Source organism: Echeneis naucrates, chromosome 7, assembly GCF_900963305.1.
Source record: "Echeneis naucrates chromosome 7, fEcheNa1.1, whole genome shotgun sequence".
NCBI classification, from domain to species: domain Eukaryota; kingdom Metazoa; phylum Chordata; class Actinopteri; order Carangiformes; family Echeneidae; genus Echeneis; species Echeneis naucrates.
The window spans coordinates 7819715-7835032 of record NC_042517.1 but is presented as its reverse complement, the minus strand read 5'-3'; the positions used below and the strand labels follow the sequence as shown (position 1 = coordinate 7835032).

Genomic DNA, 15318 nt, shown 5'->3' with positions numbered 1-15318 from the left:
CATCATCAGAGTCACATGTTTTGAAGGTGAAGTCTTGCTGCAGGTTCACCTGGTGTGTGTTACACTCTGCAGAAAGACTTGACCTTGACTTGCTGAGCTTCTCTGCACTGAGCAGCTTTAAAGTAACTGGCTTAACTACTGTTAATGCTATAAAGCACTGATTTGATGACTCACTCACGTGCAAAGGCACACAAATCTGCAAATTTATTCACACACACACACACACACACACACAAACACAAAGTGAACTCTGTAACATGCTCTTTCCTGTCCCTTTCTCGCCATCTCTCTGGCTTCTGATGTAGACAGAAAAATAAAACTTGATGAAAGAAAGATTGTGCAAGCATGCTTGTAACGTCAGTAACGTGACAAAAATGTAAAAACAACTCCTTATTTATGTCACATGCTCTTACTGCTTTTGTTTTAGAAATCTTGTTGGTCTCAGTTTACATGTGACTGTGTGTGTGACTGTGTGTGTGACTGTGTGTGTGACTGTGTGTGTGACTGTGTGTGTGACTGTGTGTGTGACTGTGGGTGTGTGTATATACGCAGGGGGTTTTCATCCATCAGAATCTCCATGAGAATTTCTACATCATTTCCTGTCCCACTCACACACTGCTCTCATTCCCACAGGCTACAGACATCTGGACTCACACACACAGAGGAAATATCTGTTAGGATTCTCATGATGTCAACTTCACCATAGTGTCAGTGATGCCGTCAGGCACTATAAACTCTGTCCTCTTAATTTCATCTTAAAATACATGGTTGGTTTTACATCCTATTACTAGTATGACACAAAAAGAATTATGTTAGAAGTTTTGAAAAATTTTATTCATTAATAGGTCATTTCATGTGTATTTTCTTGCTTTTAAGGGTTTAATGTGTAATTGTCATACTATCCAGTTATTGTCTCTGTTCACTACATTATCTAACAGGACAGATTTAAACTCTAAGGACATTACACCAAAGCAACTGAAATAATCTACTTTATTTGAGTGCACTGATCTTTTTAAAAGCTACTCAAACATTTTGGAGAATATGTTATTACACTGTTCATGACCATATAGTTTGATTGTGGCATCACTATACGGGGTGATTCATAATGGGTGGCACAGACTGGAAAACAGCATGGGACCTGGTCCTCATGCTGGTTACCCAAATAAGGACACAGCACTGCAACAATGTAAATCAGGACAGCTTGACACTACTATGTGTAATATTTATGCTATATATGCCACTAATGTACAGTCTATGTTATTGGTAATGTAAACATTACAGATACAGTAAATCCACAATCATCCTCCTTCTGTTGCTCCCTCACAGATAAAAGAAAAAAAAAAAAAAACAATCTACTGGATCCTAATTCAGACAATACCCTCGCCAGTGTCCAGCACAACCTGGAATAACGCACGCACACACACGCATGCACACACGCACACACACACACGCACACACACACACACCCACCCACACAGAACTGGGAAGCAGTAGAAAACAGGACTGCTTCCCTACATCATCTCCAAATGTTACCTACTATCTATGTGTGTGTGTGTGTGTATGTGAGAGCGAGGAGCATTTTCCAGGACTCCATACAGTTCAACTACCACAAACTGCCTCTCTGTCTCTACCATCCTTTTTTCTTTCTATTGCTTTCTCCTCTGCTGTGTCTGTGTGTGTGTGTGTGTGTGTGAATGGTACATTTGCTACATATAAAGATATAAGCCTATATTCTAAAATATAAGCAGGCTATTTGTTCTGCTAACTCGGCCTGTGCATCGTTTGAAGGTTTCGAACAGAAAAACATTGACAGGCAAAACTTTTTTAGATTTCAACACTATTTATACACTACTACTGCAACGAGTATTCTACAGTATTAGACACAAGCTTGGCTGGAGTTATTGGAGTATAAACCAGACCAAATAAAGTCAGGAGAGAGCTTCTGTTGTAAATCCAAACTCGAAAATAGTAGCATCTTGGCTCCGGCAGAGTGGAAGTTGGATTAAAACTAGTCATTCATTCATTCATATTCTACTTATCCATTTCCGGTTCACAGGGGTGCTGGAGCCAATCCCAGCTCACTCTGGGTGAGGGCGGGGTCACCCTGGACAGGTCACCAGTCCATCACAGGGCCAACACACAGAGACAGACAGAGACCAACAACCACTCACACTCAGTCCGACGGATAATTTAGAGCCACCAGTTAACCTCAACATGATGTCTTTGGACGGTGGGAGGAAACTGGTGTAAACCCACACAGGCACGAGGAGCACATGTAAACTCCACACAGAAAGGCCCCGAGCTGGGGAACCGAACCTGACCTCCTTATCGTGGGGCAACAGCACAACAATGCCAAAACACTGCCCCAGCCATTCAGTGATGCTAATAATTGCAATTTATATCAGAGCAGAGAGAAACAAACCTACTCTTACGCTTTTCCTGTTGTTTTGGTTTTAAAGCCACACATTAATCCCTTGATATATTGTGCATCACCCTTACTGGAGTACCATGCTCACTATTTTGGCTTATAGGGGACATTTAAACTTGACCTTGACTCAGCCAGACAGCCATTGATTCTTTGAAGCTGTAAGTCTACCAAAAAGGCTGAACATCCACTGGTTCTAGATTCTCAGATGTGATCTTGTTTTCATAACATATTTTGATTATAATTGAATATATTTTGGTTTAGGGCTGCTGGTTGACAAAGGTTATATGAAGCTGTGACAATGTCACCATTTTCTGACATTTTATCACTTGAAAAAATAATTGAAACAATGAAGAGATAAATTGATAGTGAAGATATCATAAGTTGCACGCACCACTACAGAAATACTGCAATATATTATTTGAAGGTATGTGTGAATGCGTGGTGACATTGGAGGTGAGATCACACTTTCCCAAATGCCAAACAACGTGCCAAAGATTGTGAGAATTCATGAAATTTTGTCACTCTGTCACTTAACTCAGTCCCTCATTCCACCTCTCTCCTCCTCTCCCTCCATCCCTCCAAAGATAGATGGATCACAGCCTGTACTGGAACAGCTGTCACGCCAGTGGCTCTCTCTCTTTCACACATAATGGTTTTATATATAGACATGAACCAGATTACGTGTGATGTAACGTTCTCTAAAAGGGTGTTGAGAGGGCAGGATGTTTAATGTCCTAAAGGTCGACAGCATCAACATTAAACATCAATAACAGGATGACCTCTGAGCTAAAATTCCAGGAGTGACATATGTTCTCTCATTTTGCACATTCGTATTACATTTGTGACAAGGACATTTTATGTTCCAAAAATTATGTTAAGTTTCAGTTGTTGTGTTTGGGTTCAGGGCTATAAAGTGTCGAGAGCACTCACACTGAAGGAGCAGTGATGAACTGTAACTGATGAGAAGTGCTGCTGAGAAACTAAATTGTGTTTGTCTTTTTCGGTGTCTTTCAGTATTTTAGATTAATATCCCTCTTTACCTGATGGTTTGCATGTCAACATAACAGAGCTAAAACGACTAACCGTAACCAGAGGCTGTGTATGGTTTTACATTAGTTTAAATGTAGTTAAGTGTTTTCTCTGTTTCTGTCAGTCATATGAATTCTTGTGTTGGGGCCTGAGACTGGGCAGACCAAAATTATGCAGAAGACCTGGCAATAGATTTGGAAAGTAATTTATTAATTTGTCTCACCAAACAAGGGTAGAACAGTTCAGACAAAAACTGAGCCTGGAGGGAGGCTGACATTTGCTACGCAGAGATGGGAGAGCTCCCAAACAGCAAGGCACGAAACTGCAAAAAGCTAACAATTACACAATTGTTTGAGAGCAAAGAAGTACGTAGGAAAGGGTACTGGAAGTGATCCTCTAGCATTAATTGGTACTAAGCCAAGGTTGTGGAGACGTGGGTGATTGCAGGACCAGGATAGGAATCGGGTGTGCCTAACTGCTGTCGTCAGGAAGGTTGGTCAGCCACACCCCCAAGCAACCGCCTGCACAGCTGTGTGGGACAAAGGCAACAAAACAAACATAACTACAGAACAAGAATAAAAAAAAAAAGCCAACAATGAAAGTAAATCTGCCGGAACAGAAGACAAGCACGATGAAACCTGATGATGAGAAAGCAGCAGTCTCTGTTGAGTCACAGAAGCTTCTTATCTCCCTCTGAAGCAACCAGCTGATTCTGCAATACTCTATGATGAACTGTAGGCTTCAGCTAAACTGCAGCCAGTCAATAACTCTACAGAAGGGCACACTTTGTGAGCACATTTTATAGCCCATTAAAAAAAAATAACTGCTATATAGTCACCTCCACGTTTGAGGCCCCTAAGACTTCTGACTTTTTTCAGTTTCAGTGAAATCATGGTAATCCAGAATGAATCCTTTGTGATTTGAGAAACAGCGGACTGAACCACTTTAGAGCTCTGAGGAAAATAAAACCATGGCAGGAGGGAGTGCTTTTGTCAGATTTTGCGTGAACATAAATGGTAATCTTTCCATTTTGCTTGACAACGAAATGGCTAAACCACTTCAGGAAAAAAGGAAAAAAATCTAAGTGAAAAAGCATCCGCAAATAAGACTCTGGTACCACCAATAAAAATGTTGATGCTCTTCCAGAATTTATATAAGAAAACAAAACAATGTAAAAGCCAGCTCAGCTGAAATGCTTTCAGCCACAAATTACATTTTAAAACAACAAAGACGGCTTGTTTTTGAAGTGGCTCAGTGTTTGTAGCTCTCACCTCACAGCAGAAGCCATGTTTCCTCACACACCAAATGACATCAATGTTTCAGTAGGCGACAGAAAAGCCTCTTTAATGACTTCAGAGCTAGATAGAAGTTTTCCTGCACTGGTACTGCGCTGCTCATCTGGAGGAGAGGCCTGTCTTCAAGAATGTGCAAATTATTGAAGGAGTGCTCAGCCATTTTGGAGAATCATCTTTTCTTTTAGCTGGTCAGGTTTTCGGTGAACTTGTCTGTCAGTTGACTCTTCCTCGAGAGTAGAGATGTTGTTCCGGGATGTGTTTGCTTCAGCTTGTCACACAAAGAAAAAGCTGCACGCTTCCATGACAAGAACAACACACCGTACAACATCTTCCTCTAGAGTTTGTGCCAAGCAGTGCCAACTCTCTCTGCGAGAGGCTGTTTATGAGATGTAGACTTTGGGGCTGAAAAGTGAAGCCAATGCCGAAGAGCCTTAAGCCTTCGATCTATCCACTGATCCACTAATCAGGCTGACTCCACTGGTTGTAAAAAGAGGAAAAGGGGAAATGAATCGACTTATTGCCTCAGTAAACAATTTCCTAATAAGTTTATGATCTCAACTTCTAGTTTCAGGTCTTCTTTGTACAATATATTAATATTTTTTAAAACGATATGTCAACTTCCTCATTATACATGCATTTGTACCTGTATTTGGATCTTCATTGATCCAGTGCTTTCACAAACAGTGTGGCTCAAAAAAAGTGGCTGGCATACTCTCTCTTTTCTTTCTCTCTCTCTCTCTCTCTCTTTTACACACACACACACACACACACAAAGCTGTTGTTTTGTGTTTCTATAACTGTCATCTCTCAAACAACTCTCCTGTCGATCTTATCAGAGAGTCTATGTGTGCCTTTTTTCAGCTGGATAACACGATGAACAAGACTGTGGTTGTTGTATAGAGTCAACACACTGTGTGTGTGTGTGTGTGTGTGTGTGTGTGTAAAAGATCCTATTTATGACTAACTGCCACTGTTCAATGATATTACTGTTTGCCTTGTGGCATGCGCGTGTATGTGTGCGCCCGTGTGTATCTATGTGTGTTTGTGTATGTTGTGCACTGAGTAAAGTCACAGTCAAGAAACCGTTGCTCTTTTTTATTTTCTGTAGTTTCTCCATCCTTCCTGAATACTCCCAGTGTCACACACACATACACACTGTCTTTATAGCACACATACACACACACTGTCACCCAACTCGCCAGCATCCCGGCCACATCCTGATTACATCCTATAGCTCTGTTGCTGGGTAGAACATCACAACTTCAATGGCATCAGATTCCCTCACGTTTCCCTTTAACATAGATGAACAATGCAGCATTTACTGCGAGTCAGAGGGTGACAAAGGACGGCTGAGGAGGAGGACATTATTGAGCTGAGGGAAGAGGAGGGGTAGAAGAGGGTGGGGGGTAGGGGTAAGGGAGAAAGGAGGAGGAGCAGTGGAAGCCCATAAAGTGGTGGGGGTGAAAACATCTCATGAATTAAAGCTGTTTTTCTTTTACTGTATTGATGCAACAATCAAAATTAAGTTCATAGTGTTAATCAATTGCTGTTTCTGGCCAAACCAATCCACATAAATCCCTGGGAGCTGCCATCCGACGCTGCTCTGTGCTTTAATACACAAAGGAAGTGTCCTGTCTGTAGTCTGCTCAATGCACATACAGAGGAAACAAGTTAAAGGGAATAAAAAATTAGATATCCCGTGGATGAAATCAAATTCTCATGTCCTGTTCACTGTAACACCAGGCTATGAGTTGAACAGTTGACAGAGTCCAGAAACCTGATGTCACATTTTATGTATGCTCACACATGGAGCCATTAAGTTCAGTGCCTCGTAGAGCTAGTATAAGAATGATTATTTGTCTTTTGCAGCATCTACATGTGCAGAGAGCCCTAAAATTGCTTAACCCTGCAGCATATGTGCTTGGGGAGCAACTTTCACAGGAGCAGACGTATAGATCAAGGTGGCTGTTTTGCAGTAACAACTCATTAGCAAGTGACATATCCATCCATTTTCGCTTTGCATGGAAGCTGCAGTGTTGTTTACCAAAAGCAGTTAATTTTTCAAAAAAATCCATTTAAAAAATTCTTTGTAAAGGTTTTTTTTTTTTTTTTTTTTTTTATGTGCAACAACCTGAACTTTCCCTTTGTTTTCTCACAACTTTAAATAAGAGAATTTATCAGTTTTTGTATAGTTCTTAGCAAAGAGCAGGTTAGATCGAGAAGGTTAAAAACCGCCTCGCCATTCAAACACTTCAGCGGCAGCTGGGAAAACAAACAAATAGATAAATAAATAAAATAAGTGAGTTTTATCCACACTGATTGGTACATCTTTTAGAATTTTCTGCGCACAGCGCATTTTGTCAGTGCACATGATGGTGCATACAACATGGCCACACTTTTGTGAGCTCTAAATAAAATATAGCAGTAATGACAGCAAGTAGCAAAATGATATTACAATCAGAAGATGTAAACTATGTGAGAAACACAATAATTAAAGTGTGAGCGGGAGGAAAATGAGAAAAAGAGGCCCACTGATATATAAAACTCCAAAGTGGCAGACACACGTACGCGCACACACACACACACACATATTAAAGCATGAATTGGAGCATGGTGGAGTTCAGTGAGCCATTGGATAAAGTGTGAGTGGGCAGTACAGAGGGGCATTGTAGCACTCAGCTGCAAGGTGGCACTGGTTCAAACACACACACACACACACACACACACACAGAAACATTCACGCACTGGCATACAGACAAACACACACAAAACTACAAATTGTGTTTGGATACATTTTGTAGCTTAACAGTGAGACAAATTGTTCAAATCAGTGACAGAAGTCTGCCACTGAACATGTTCCTCTGTTTTGAGGGTATGCTGTGTAGTGGGTGTCGGTCATTGTCCACGATGGTCAGCATTTTACTCAAAGTCCTTTTCTCTGCAGCCGTTGTCAGTGTCGACCACAGAGCAAGCTTTCCTAACCAGTCTGTGCAGACACGCTGCCAGCCCAACACACAGCAGCAGAAAAGAGGACACAGCCGTGACAGACTGATAGAACATGACGATGAGCTTGCTGCAGACATTTAAGGTTGTCAGTCTTCTCAGGAAGTAGAGTCGGCTCTGCCCCTTCCTGTAGAGGGCATCTGTGTTTGCTGAGCAGTCCAGTTTATTGTTCAGGTGTAATCCCAGGTATTTGTATGTGGTGACCACCTCCCCCTCGATTGAGACTGGCAGCAGGGGGAGCTTGGACCTCCTGAAGTCCACCAGGCTTCTGTGCTCCTCCTCCTGCCCATCTCTTATACATCCCACAATTGCAGTGTTGTCTGAGAACTTCTGCATGTGGCATGTCTCTAACAGACAATTTAATAAAATGAACATTGTAATAACATGGCCCATAAACGACAAAGTCCAAAGTAAACTTCATACCCTTGTGGTTGTGGACTCCTTTCAGTTGTGTTTGTTCAAATCCTATCAGCGATGCAGCAAAAGTCACACTGTGCTTTGAATGCACCCACCTTTCACCTTGTTTCCATACAGTCAAATGACAGCAGCCAAAAGACTACACAATCATGTGCGTGGATTTGGTAAATATTTTAGATTTCTGAGTACAGAATCCAAAGTTTATCTGTAGTCTATTTTGTAAAATGCTTGTGGTTAGTATATTAATGATCCTACAATCATTAATTGCTAATAGGAAAGTAAAATCAATCAACATAAAGCTCTTACATCACCAGATGTGAAAGAACCCTCTCATCCCAGCGCATTAAATCAGTAGAGGTTAATGGGGTCTAAGTACAGTTATGAGCTGTTGAGTGACTGATTCAGCACGAGCCTTTCTCTCAAGAACTGCTTTTATCCATTTGGAATGATTAAACTTTTATTGCATCATACGTAATAAAATACAAGCTTTTCGAAATTAAGAACCCTCATATTTACTTTCAATTGAGTCAAGGCAGTAAGTTAAAAGTTCAAATGGATACATATAAGAGCAAATGACCCCCTTTTATTGGCAGTTTTGTTTTTTGATTACCGCTGACTGACACGGAGGTTTTCTGACTAGATCCTGTTGTGGCATGCTAATGGTGTTATTTCTAAACTTGGGCAATCAAATCATATGGATCAATCATAATCATATGGATTTTTAAGGTATTTGTATTGTTTGAGGAGCTAAAATTCAGTCTTAGTGGATTAGTTGAAGCATAATTTGCCCCTATTTTGATTCTTATCATTTGAGTAATTTTTCAGGTAGAAATGTCAAAAAAAATTGTTCCAGCCTCCGATGTGAGAGGTTTTATTTATTTATTTATTTATTTATTTATTTATTTAGAGTTTTATGTAATTACATTTTTGTTGATTGGACATTTGAATACCACTGAATTGCAAATAATCAGTGCAGACCTAAAATTGTCTTACAAAGCAGACTTTGGATTAGGGTTAGGGTTGGAAATGTTTTGCAGCTGCCTGGCATGTTTACTACAAAAAAAACCAAACAAACATTATTTTGTGTAAGTAAATGTGAGGTTTACTGGAATTTTTATTGCCCCATTATATTCCAAAATGTTCACTACAGCAAGCAACAGACGTTGCAACAACATTAATATTGCCGTTCACTGTTCACTCTTAGTTTCCCCAATACAGTGTAAAATAGGTTTGACTCTATCTTTGATGATAGTTTTGCCTTTAAGTCCTAAAACCAGAATCTACTCCCACATTAACTGTTTCTGTAACATTTCAACCATTTGGGAAGTGAAACTTGATTATTATTATTTTTTTAAAAGTGTTCTTTTTGTGTAAATCTCTCACCACGAGTTGTAATCCCATCTGGTAACAATATATTAGATCAGATTTTCTTTTTTTTTTTCTTGTTGTTAGTTGGTTGACTTTAGTTTGACTCTTTGGCGTTAAAAACTTTTAATGAATGAATGTCCTCGGGGGGTAAATAATCAGTCGTTTATAAGATCACATTATGTATAAAAGATCAGCCAGATCTTTTATAATTATGTTTTTAGCTTCATTAGATAGAAAAGAATCGTCTCCTGTGCTGTCGGAGGTGTATATGAAGAAAGGTCCTACTGACAGAAGACACACTCCCCAGATTTAGCTTTGAACTGGTCCTCTTCATTCTGTCAGCCTTCCTGGAAATTTTCTGATGCCCCACAATGACATAAAACAGAGCCAGGATTTAATTTATAGCTGAACAGAGCTTAGCAATATAAAAAGTAATCTCCTGAGTAGTATCTCATGACAGTTTTAAGGCTGTTGTTGTCTATGCTGGCAAATTACTCATAGCAACTCTTGTATAATAATTTTGGGCCAAAAATGGGCCAAACATACATTATGTCAGATATAAAACATTCTCAATATATTCCCTTTGTTTGTTTCTGTGCCTGCTCACACAGTTGAAGATACTCTAAGGCTTTTATCAACTATACATGTCTGTTATTTGTGTTTGATGACAAAAGACACTCACCGCTCATTTCTCACCATTCTACATTATTATTAATGTATTTAATTTAAGATTTAGAGAAACCCTGATTCTTAATGAACTAAAAAAGTTGGATATGAAATTTACTAAACTGAATTAATCAGTGTTTTTCAGTTTAGGAAAGTCTTATCGCTTCACCCATCTGTTTTTATCCACTCAGGTGGCAAAGGATGTTTCCATCCGTCTCCACAGCCAACTGGACAGTGTGGAGAAGAAGAGGATGCGCCTGGAGAAGGAGAACGAGGAGCTTAGGGTCCGACTGCAGGACCTGGAGGTGGCCAAACAGGTCCTGCAGCAGGAGATCGACAAGGTAGGATCAAAGTCAATGTTTTCCTTTAAGTTTTTTTTTTTTTTTTTGGTTTAAGACTGATGACGAATTTCTTCATAACAGAAGAAAACTATTAAAGCCCTTCAGTTAGTGCAGTTTGTAGGTTTGTGAGTCTTCTGTGTGCGAGCATAACATGAGAAAAACTATATTGTGCTACTTTTCTTTTTGTTGTCTTACCCAAAGACGTCATCCACTGATGCGTTATCCAGCAAACCTTTTTGTAAAAGCAGATCACGACTACAAGTTGATGTGTAAGGCTTAACCAAAGTGAGCACTGACAGTAAGGCAGATCATTATTTAGCTCGTTGTCTTTGAGGAAAACAGCATTTACTGTGCTGACTTTGCCTGGAAACCTCAGGAGAGCCCATCTCTGTTTTTGTCTAAGCTTGACTTTGTTTGTTTCTGCCAGTCTGCTGCCACTCCGGGGAGTTTTTTTTTTGTTACATTGTAGTGAAGTTGGCAAAACACAGCAATGAGAAGGAAAATAAAATTTGATGTCAGGACCAGTTGAAGTGGAAAAAAACAAAGTAGAGCTGGTGTTGTAGATCTTGGAGAAAATTAAATAAAGAAAACCGAATTGATGTTTCACCCTTCACTCTCAACAAACCAAGTCAGACCTTTTCACTGTGTGCTCAAGAGTGGAAAGCAAAAAGAAAAAAGAAGCCCTGTCTGTCTCTTTTCCATAATGTCTGATGGTCTGATGGTCTGATGGTCACGGCCTTGGCCAAGGACCAGGCCCCTGATGTGGGTCAGGCTTCGATGGATGGCTGGGTAGCTGGCAGGGAATGTGGGTTTGTCTGCTCCTGTCTGGCCGAACCGTGTGTTCCCTTAATACAGCTGCCAGTTTGTGGTTGAAGTGGACAACTGGGACCCTCGATGTGTCACACTGCTGACTTTACAGCAGCACATAGGCAGATCTTTTCTCCGAGCTGAGGGATGAACTGAGAGGTGAGAGCAAACGACTTTGTTGCCTCTCTTGCTCATCAGTGGGTCTGAAATGGAGGGTGTGACAGATTGGCGCTGTAGTGATGTAGCTCTTGTACCTGTCTGCCTGTCTTGGTGATTTTTGCTTTTCAATTTTTTCAACATAGCCTCTGGACCGCTGCCAACAGTCACCAACTCCCTTTAGCCGTGTTTTGTCGATCCCAAACAAAAAAAGCAAAAACAAAACATGATTCATTCATTAACCTCAATTTTTTTTTACATTTTAGATAGTTAAATTCTACTTCTGCTATCATCCGGTTGACTGTATTATATGCTTTGCATAACATTGGAATTGCTGGGTGCGGAAGTGCTTTTCCCGACTGTCACTGCCCTGAATACCTCGCTGAAGAAGCAGCCAGTCAGAGGGCAGAGGCTCAGAGGCAACTTCAAAATGCATTCTTCTCGCAGTGGAGATTTAAGCAGCTGAATATCAGTTTTCTGTGTTCAGCTTTCATTAGCTGATGCAGCAGAAAGCTTAGTGATTAATGCTCTGAGGGAGTTTTAATCCCAAAGGTTTGAATTACACCAACTACCAATTACCTAAAATTCTCTCACCACAAAATTAACGGGACTCTAATTTTAACTTTTTAACACTTTGTTAACTCTCAGTGACTAGTCCATATAAACTGTAGCCTGCTTGTTTGAAATAAAGTGTTGAATTTTACTCAGAGATTTGTTGTGCCAATGCTCATACCTTATGTGAACAGTGTGAGATGTATTCAGCCTGTTCACTGACCAGATGACTGCCATGCTGAGAGCTTCTCTGTTTGGCGTCTGCCTGTGTAACATGGTTTCATAAGCTGTGTGTTGGGTCTGTTGTGTTGAGTTATGCCAACCCTGCAGAGAGGGGGATTCTCCACATAGCTGATATGATTCTGGGAACGGTGTGTGTATGTTTGTGTGTGTGTGCGCGCGTGTGTGTGTGTGTGCGCTCATGCACACAAGGATGTCTCACTCATGTGTATCTCGCCTTTGATTCTATAAGCAGGAGGATTCAACTCAGGGTGAGGAACAGAAAAGACAGAAAGTGAGATTAGATGAGCAGGCCTGCGGAGAGAGAGAGAGAGATTCAGCTACAAACAATATATAGTTATTTATAAAGCAGACTGGAAACAAAAGCATTTAAGCACATAGACAATGAAAGCGTTGGTGAGTCAAAAGCGTAAAGGAGGTTTTTGAATTATTGATTGTGTTGTTGCGGTGGCTGCAGCATCCTGTCTGTACTAATATTGATGTTCTTGAAAAAGCAGACGAGTACTGGCCAGACCTTCTCTTTGCTGCTGATTGCATTCAATATTTGACAGGGAAGAGAAGGCTCAGTCTCTGCAAACCAAACAAGTGTTCGTACTTAATACAAATACAGAAACCGCAACACAAACAAAGGAAACGAATCCTGCCTCTACAGAGCTAATTACAGAGCTAACTTTTTGTGATTGACTAAAAGAAGCATTATGGTGCACAAAGTATGGTTAACTCTGGAGGTTGGTCTGTCTGTTGTTGTTGTTGTTGTTGTTGTAAACCTGTGCATTGTCAGCTACCTGTATGCTAATACTGGTAACTATCTGTTATATTTAAACATTGTCTGAAGGTTTTGTTATGTTTAGCGCACACTGAGAACAACACACATTCTCTTGTTTACCACCCTGAGTAAGGAAATAATCAACACAATTAACGCAGAGGAGGAAAAAGGAGATGCCACCTATTGCCGTCTTAATTTTCTCTCCCCCTTTTCCTTTTTTCTCACCTCCCTGGCTGAGAGGCTGAGACCATTTCACTTGGTCTCAATCCCTCCCTCGCCTGCTCCATTGCTTTCTTTCTATTTATTATCACGTTCCACTCTTTATCCCTCCCTCCTGCTGCTCCCATAGAGACGCAGAGGAATGCTGATTGGGGGATTTTTTTGTTATACCGTGTCCCTCCTTTCCTTCAATATCTCTCCTCTGTCCATCTCCTCCTCCTTCTGTCCTCCCCCTCCCGACTCGCCCTCTCCCCCCTCCATGACAAAGCCTTCACTCCCTCTCTCACTCATCCCTCTCCGTTTTTGCCTCACCCTCCTCGTCTCATTGCTCATTCTTCCTTCCACACTCCCCTCCACAAAACCATTGATCCCTTCCAGCTGTGTGACCTTTGAATGAGGCAAGGTCAGATGTGATGAAGATAGGAGTGGGCCAGAGTCATAGAAGGACGTAGGTTAGGATTCATAGTCTGGAGGTTTGTGTGATAGAGGGAGAATGGATTAGATGGGTCTTTCCAGGTGTTCTGTCTTCTGAAAGTGAGGAGACTCGCCTGGAAGAAAGGATTGATTGAACAGCTACAGGGAGAAATGATGGTGGGGCAGATAATGGGTGAATTTCATCAGCCTGTTCGAAATGAAAACAGGAACATCTGCCTCATTTTCTCCCCTCTGCCTTTTCACATCTTTTCTTCTCAAAGGAGTAAACTTCAATGTGAATCTGTGTTTGTCACAATCACAATCTTTTCCCCAACCTGACCATGTAGTTTCAGTGATGAAGCTAACGCCTTTATTGTAGCCGCCATGGGTAGCAGCTCTCCATACAGTCGGCATGTAGTGATTGTAACCGTGACAACAAAGATGCAGTACATCTGCCGGCCTGGGTATGTTATTTCAGGAGATTCTCCTATGGGATTATATGGTTGAAAGAAAATCTATATGGCTCTGCTATCAAATGAAACAATACAAACTATCATTCAAATAATAATAATTTTTATTATTTTTGTTATTTTTGTCAGTAGACATTCATTCATTATTTTATATAATTGCTGATCAATAATATTGCATATGTTTTACACATGCAACGTGTACATCTGTACATTAACTCTCCTCACTTTCCCTTAAATCAATGTTTTCATCTTGCTGAAGAAAAAGCATTAAGCTGTCACTGTAAGGTGTTTACACTGGTGCAAGCAAGACAACTCATTGTATGTTGCCAGTGTGCTGCTCCTGGTGGTTCTATGTTCACAGAGCAGTAGAAGTTGACCAGAGAAGCGTTTATTCCAGCAGTGGCCACACTGCCTCAAGGTGACCATGCACAAAGGAGTAAAAGAGAGCTTGAGAGGTTAAAAGAAGGTGAGGTAGACCGATGGAGTGAGTTGAAACGGAGGGATTCTAAAGATGGTTGGCTGGTTGAACTAGAACAATGCAACTGAGAAAGAGAAAGCGATAAAGACACAGGAGGAAAACAAAGAAATTAAGCAAGGAGAACAAAGGGGGACACGAATGAAAGGAAAGAGGAGGAGTAAAGAGTGTAAGACTGAGAGAGGGAGGAAAAGAGGGAAAAGGATGATAGCGAAGAGGGGGACTGTACCATGTGGGCCTTGGTAGGAGGGCCGGCAGACGCAGAGATAACAGCCTTAATTGGAAAAAAAAAAAAAAATCCTCACTGACGGCAGGCTGAGGGGAAAAATGCAGAATGCCATTCACTGATGCATCTTTTCTCTCTCTCTTTTTTTTGTAGCCTCTTCATTTTTCTCTCTCACAGGTATATATCTTGCCTCCATGTTCTCCTCTCTGCATGTGTTCAAATCCCATATTTCCCTTGAAGGTTGTTCAGAAGGTGTCTTTGTTCTCTCTTTCTCTGTGTGTGTCCAAACTAGGTTATTTAGAATTAGTCCATTCAGGATGAGAAGGTCAGTCTGTCAACTTTGGAACATATACATGCATAAAAGACACTTTTATGTTCTCTTCCTCTTTCTTTTTCTCTTTCAAACAACCTTCCCAATGCATCTGCTTGTGAAGAACACATGCACA

At 40.8% G+C, this 15318-nt stretch overlaps 1 protein-coding gene across 1 annotated transcript in view; it reads left to right on the top strand.

Moving 5' to 3' along the window:
* Positions 1-15318, top strand: part of mtcl2 (microtubule crosslinking factor 2) — an 80525-nt gene that overhangs the window by 9993 nt on the left and 55214 nt on the right. The window contains exon 4 of the mRNA XM_029507186.1: positions 10398-10547. Coding sequence (XP_029363046.1) covers positions 10398-10547 — 150 coding nt within the window. The remainder of the gene's footprint in view (positions 1-10397; positions 10548-15318) is intronic.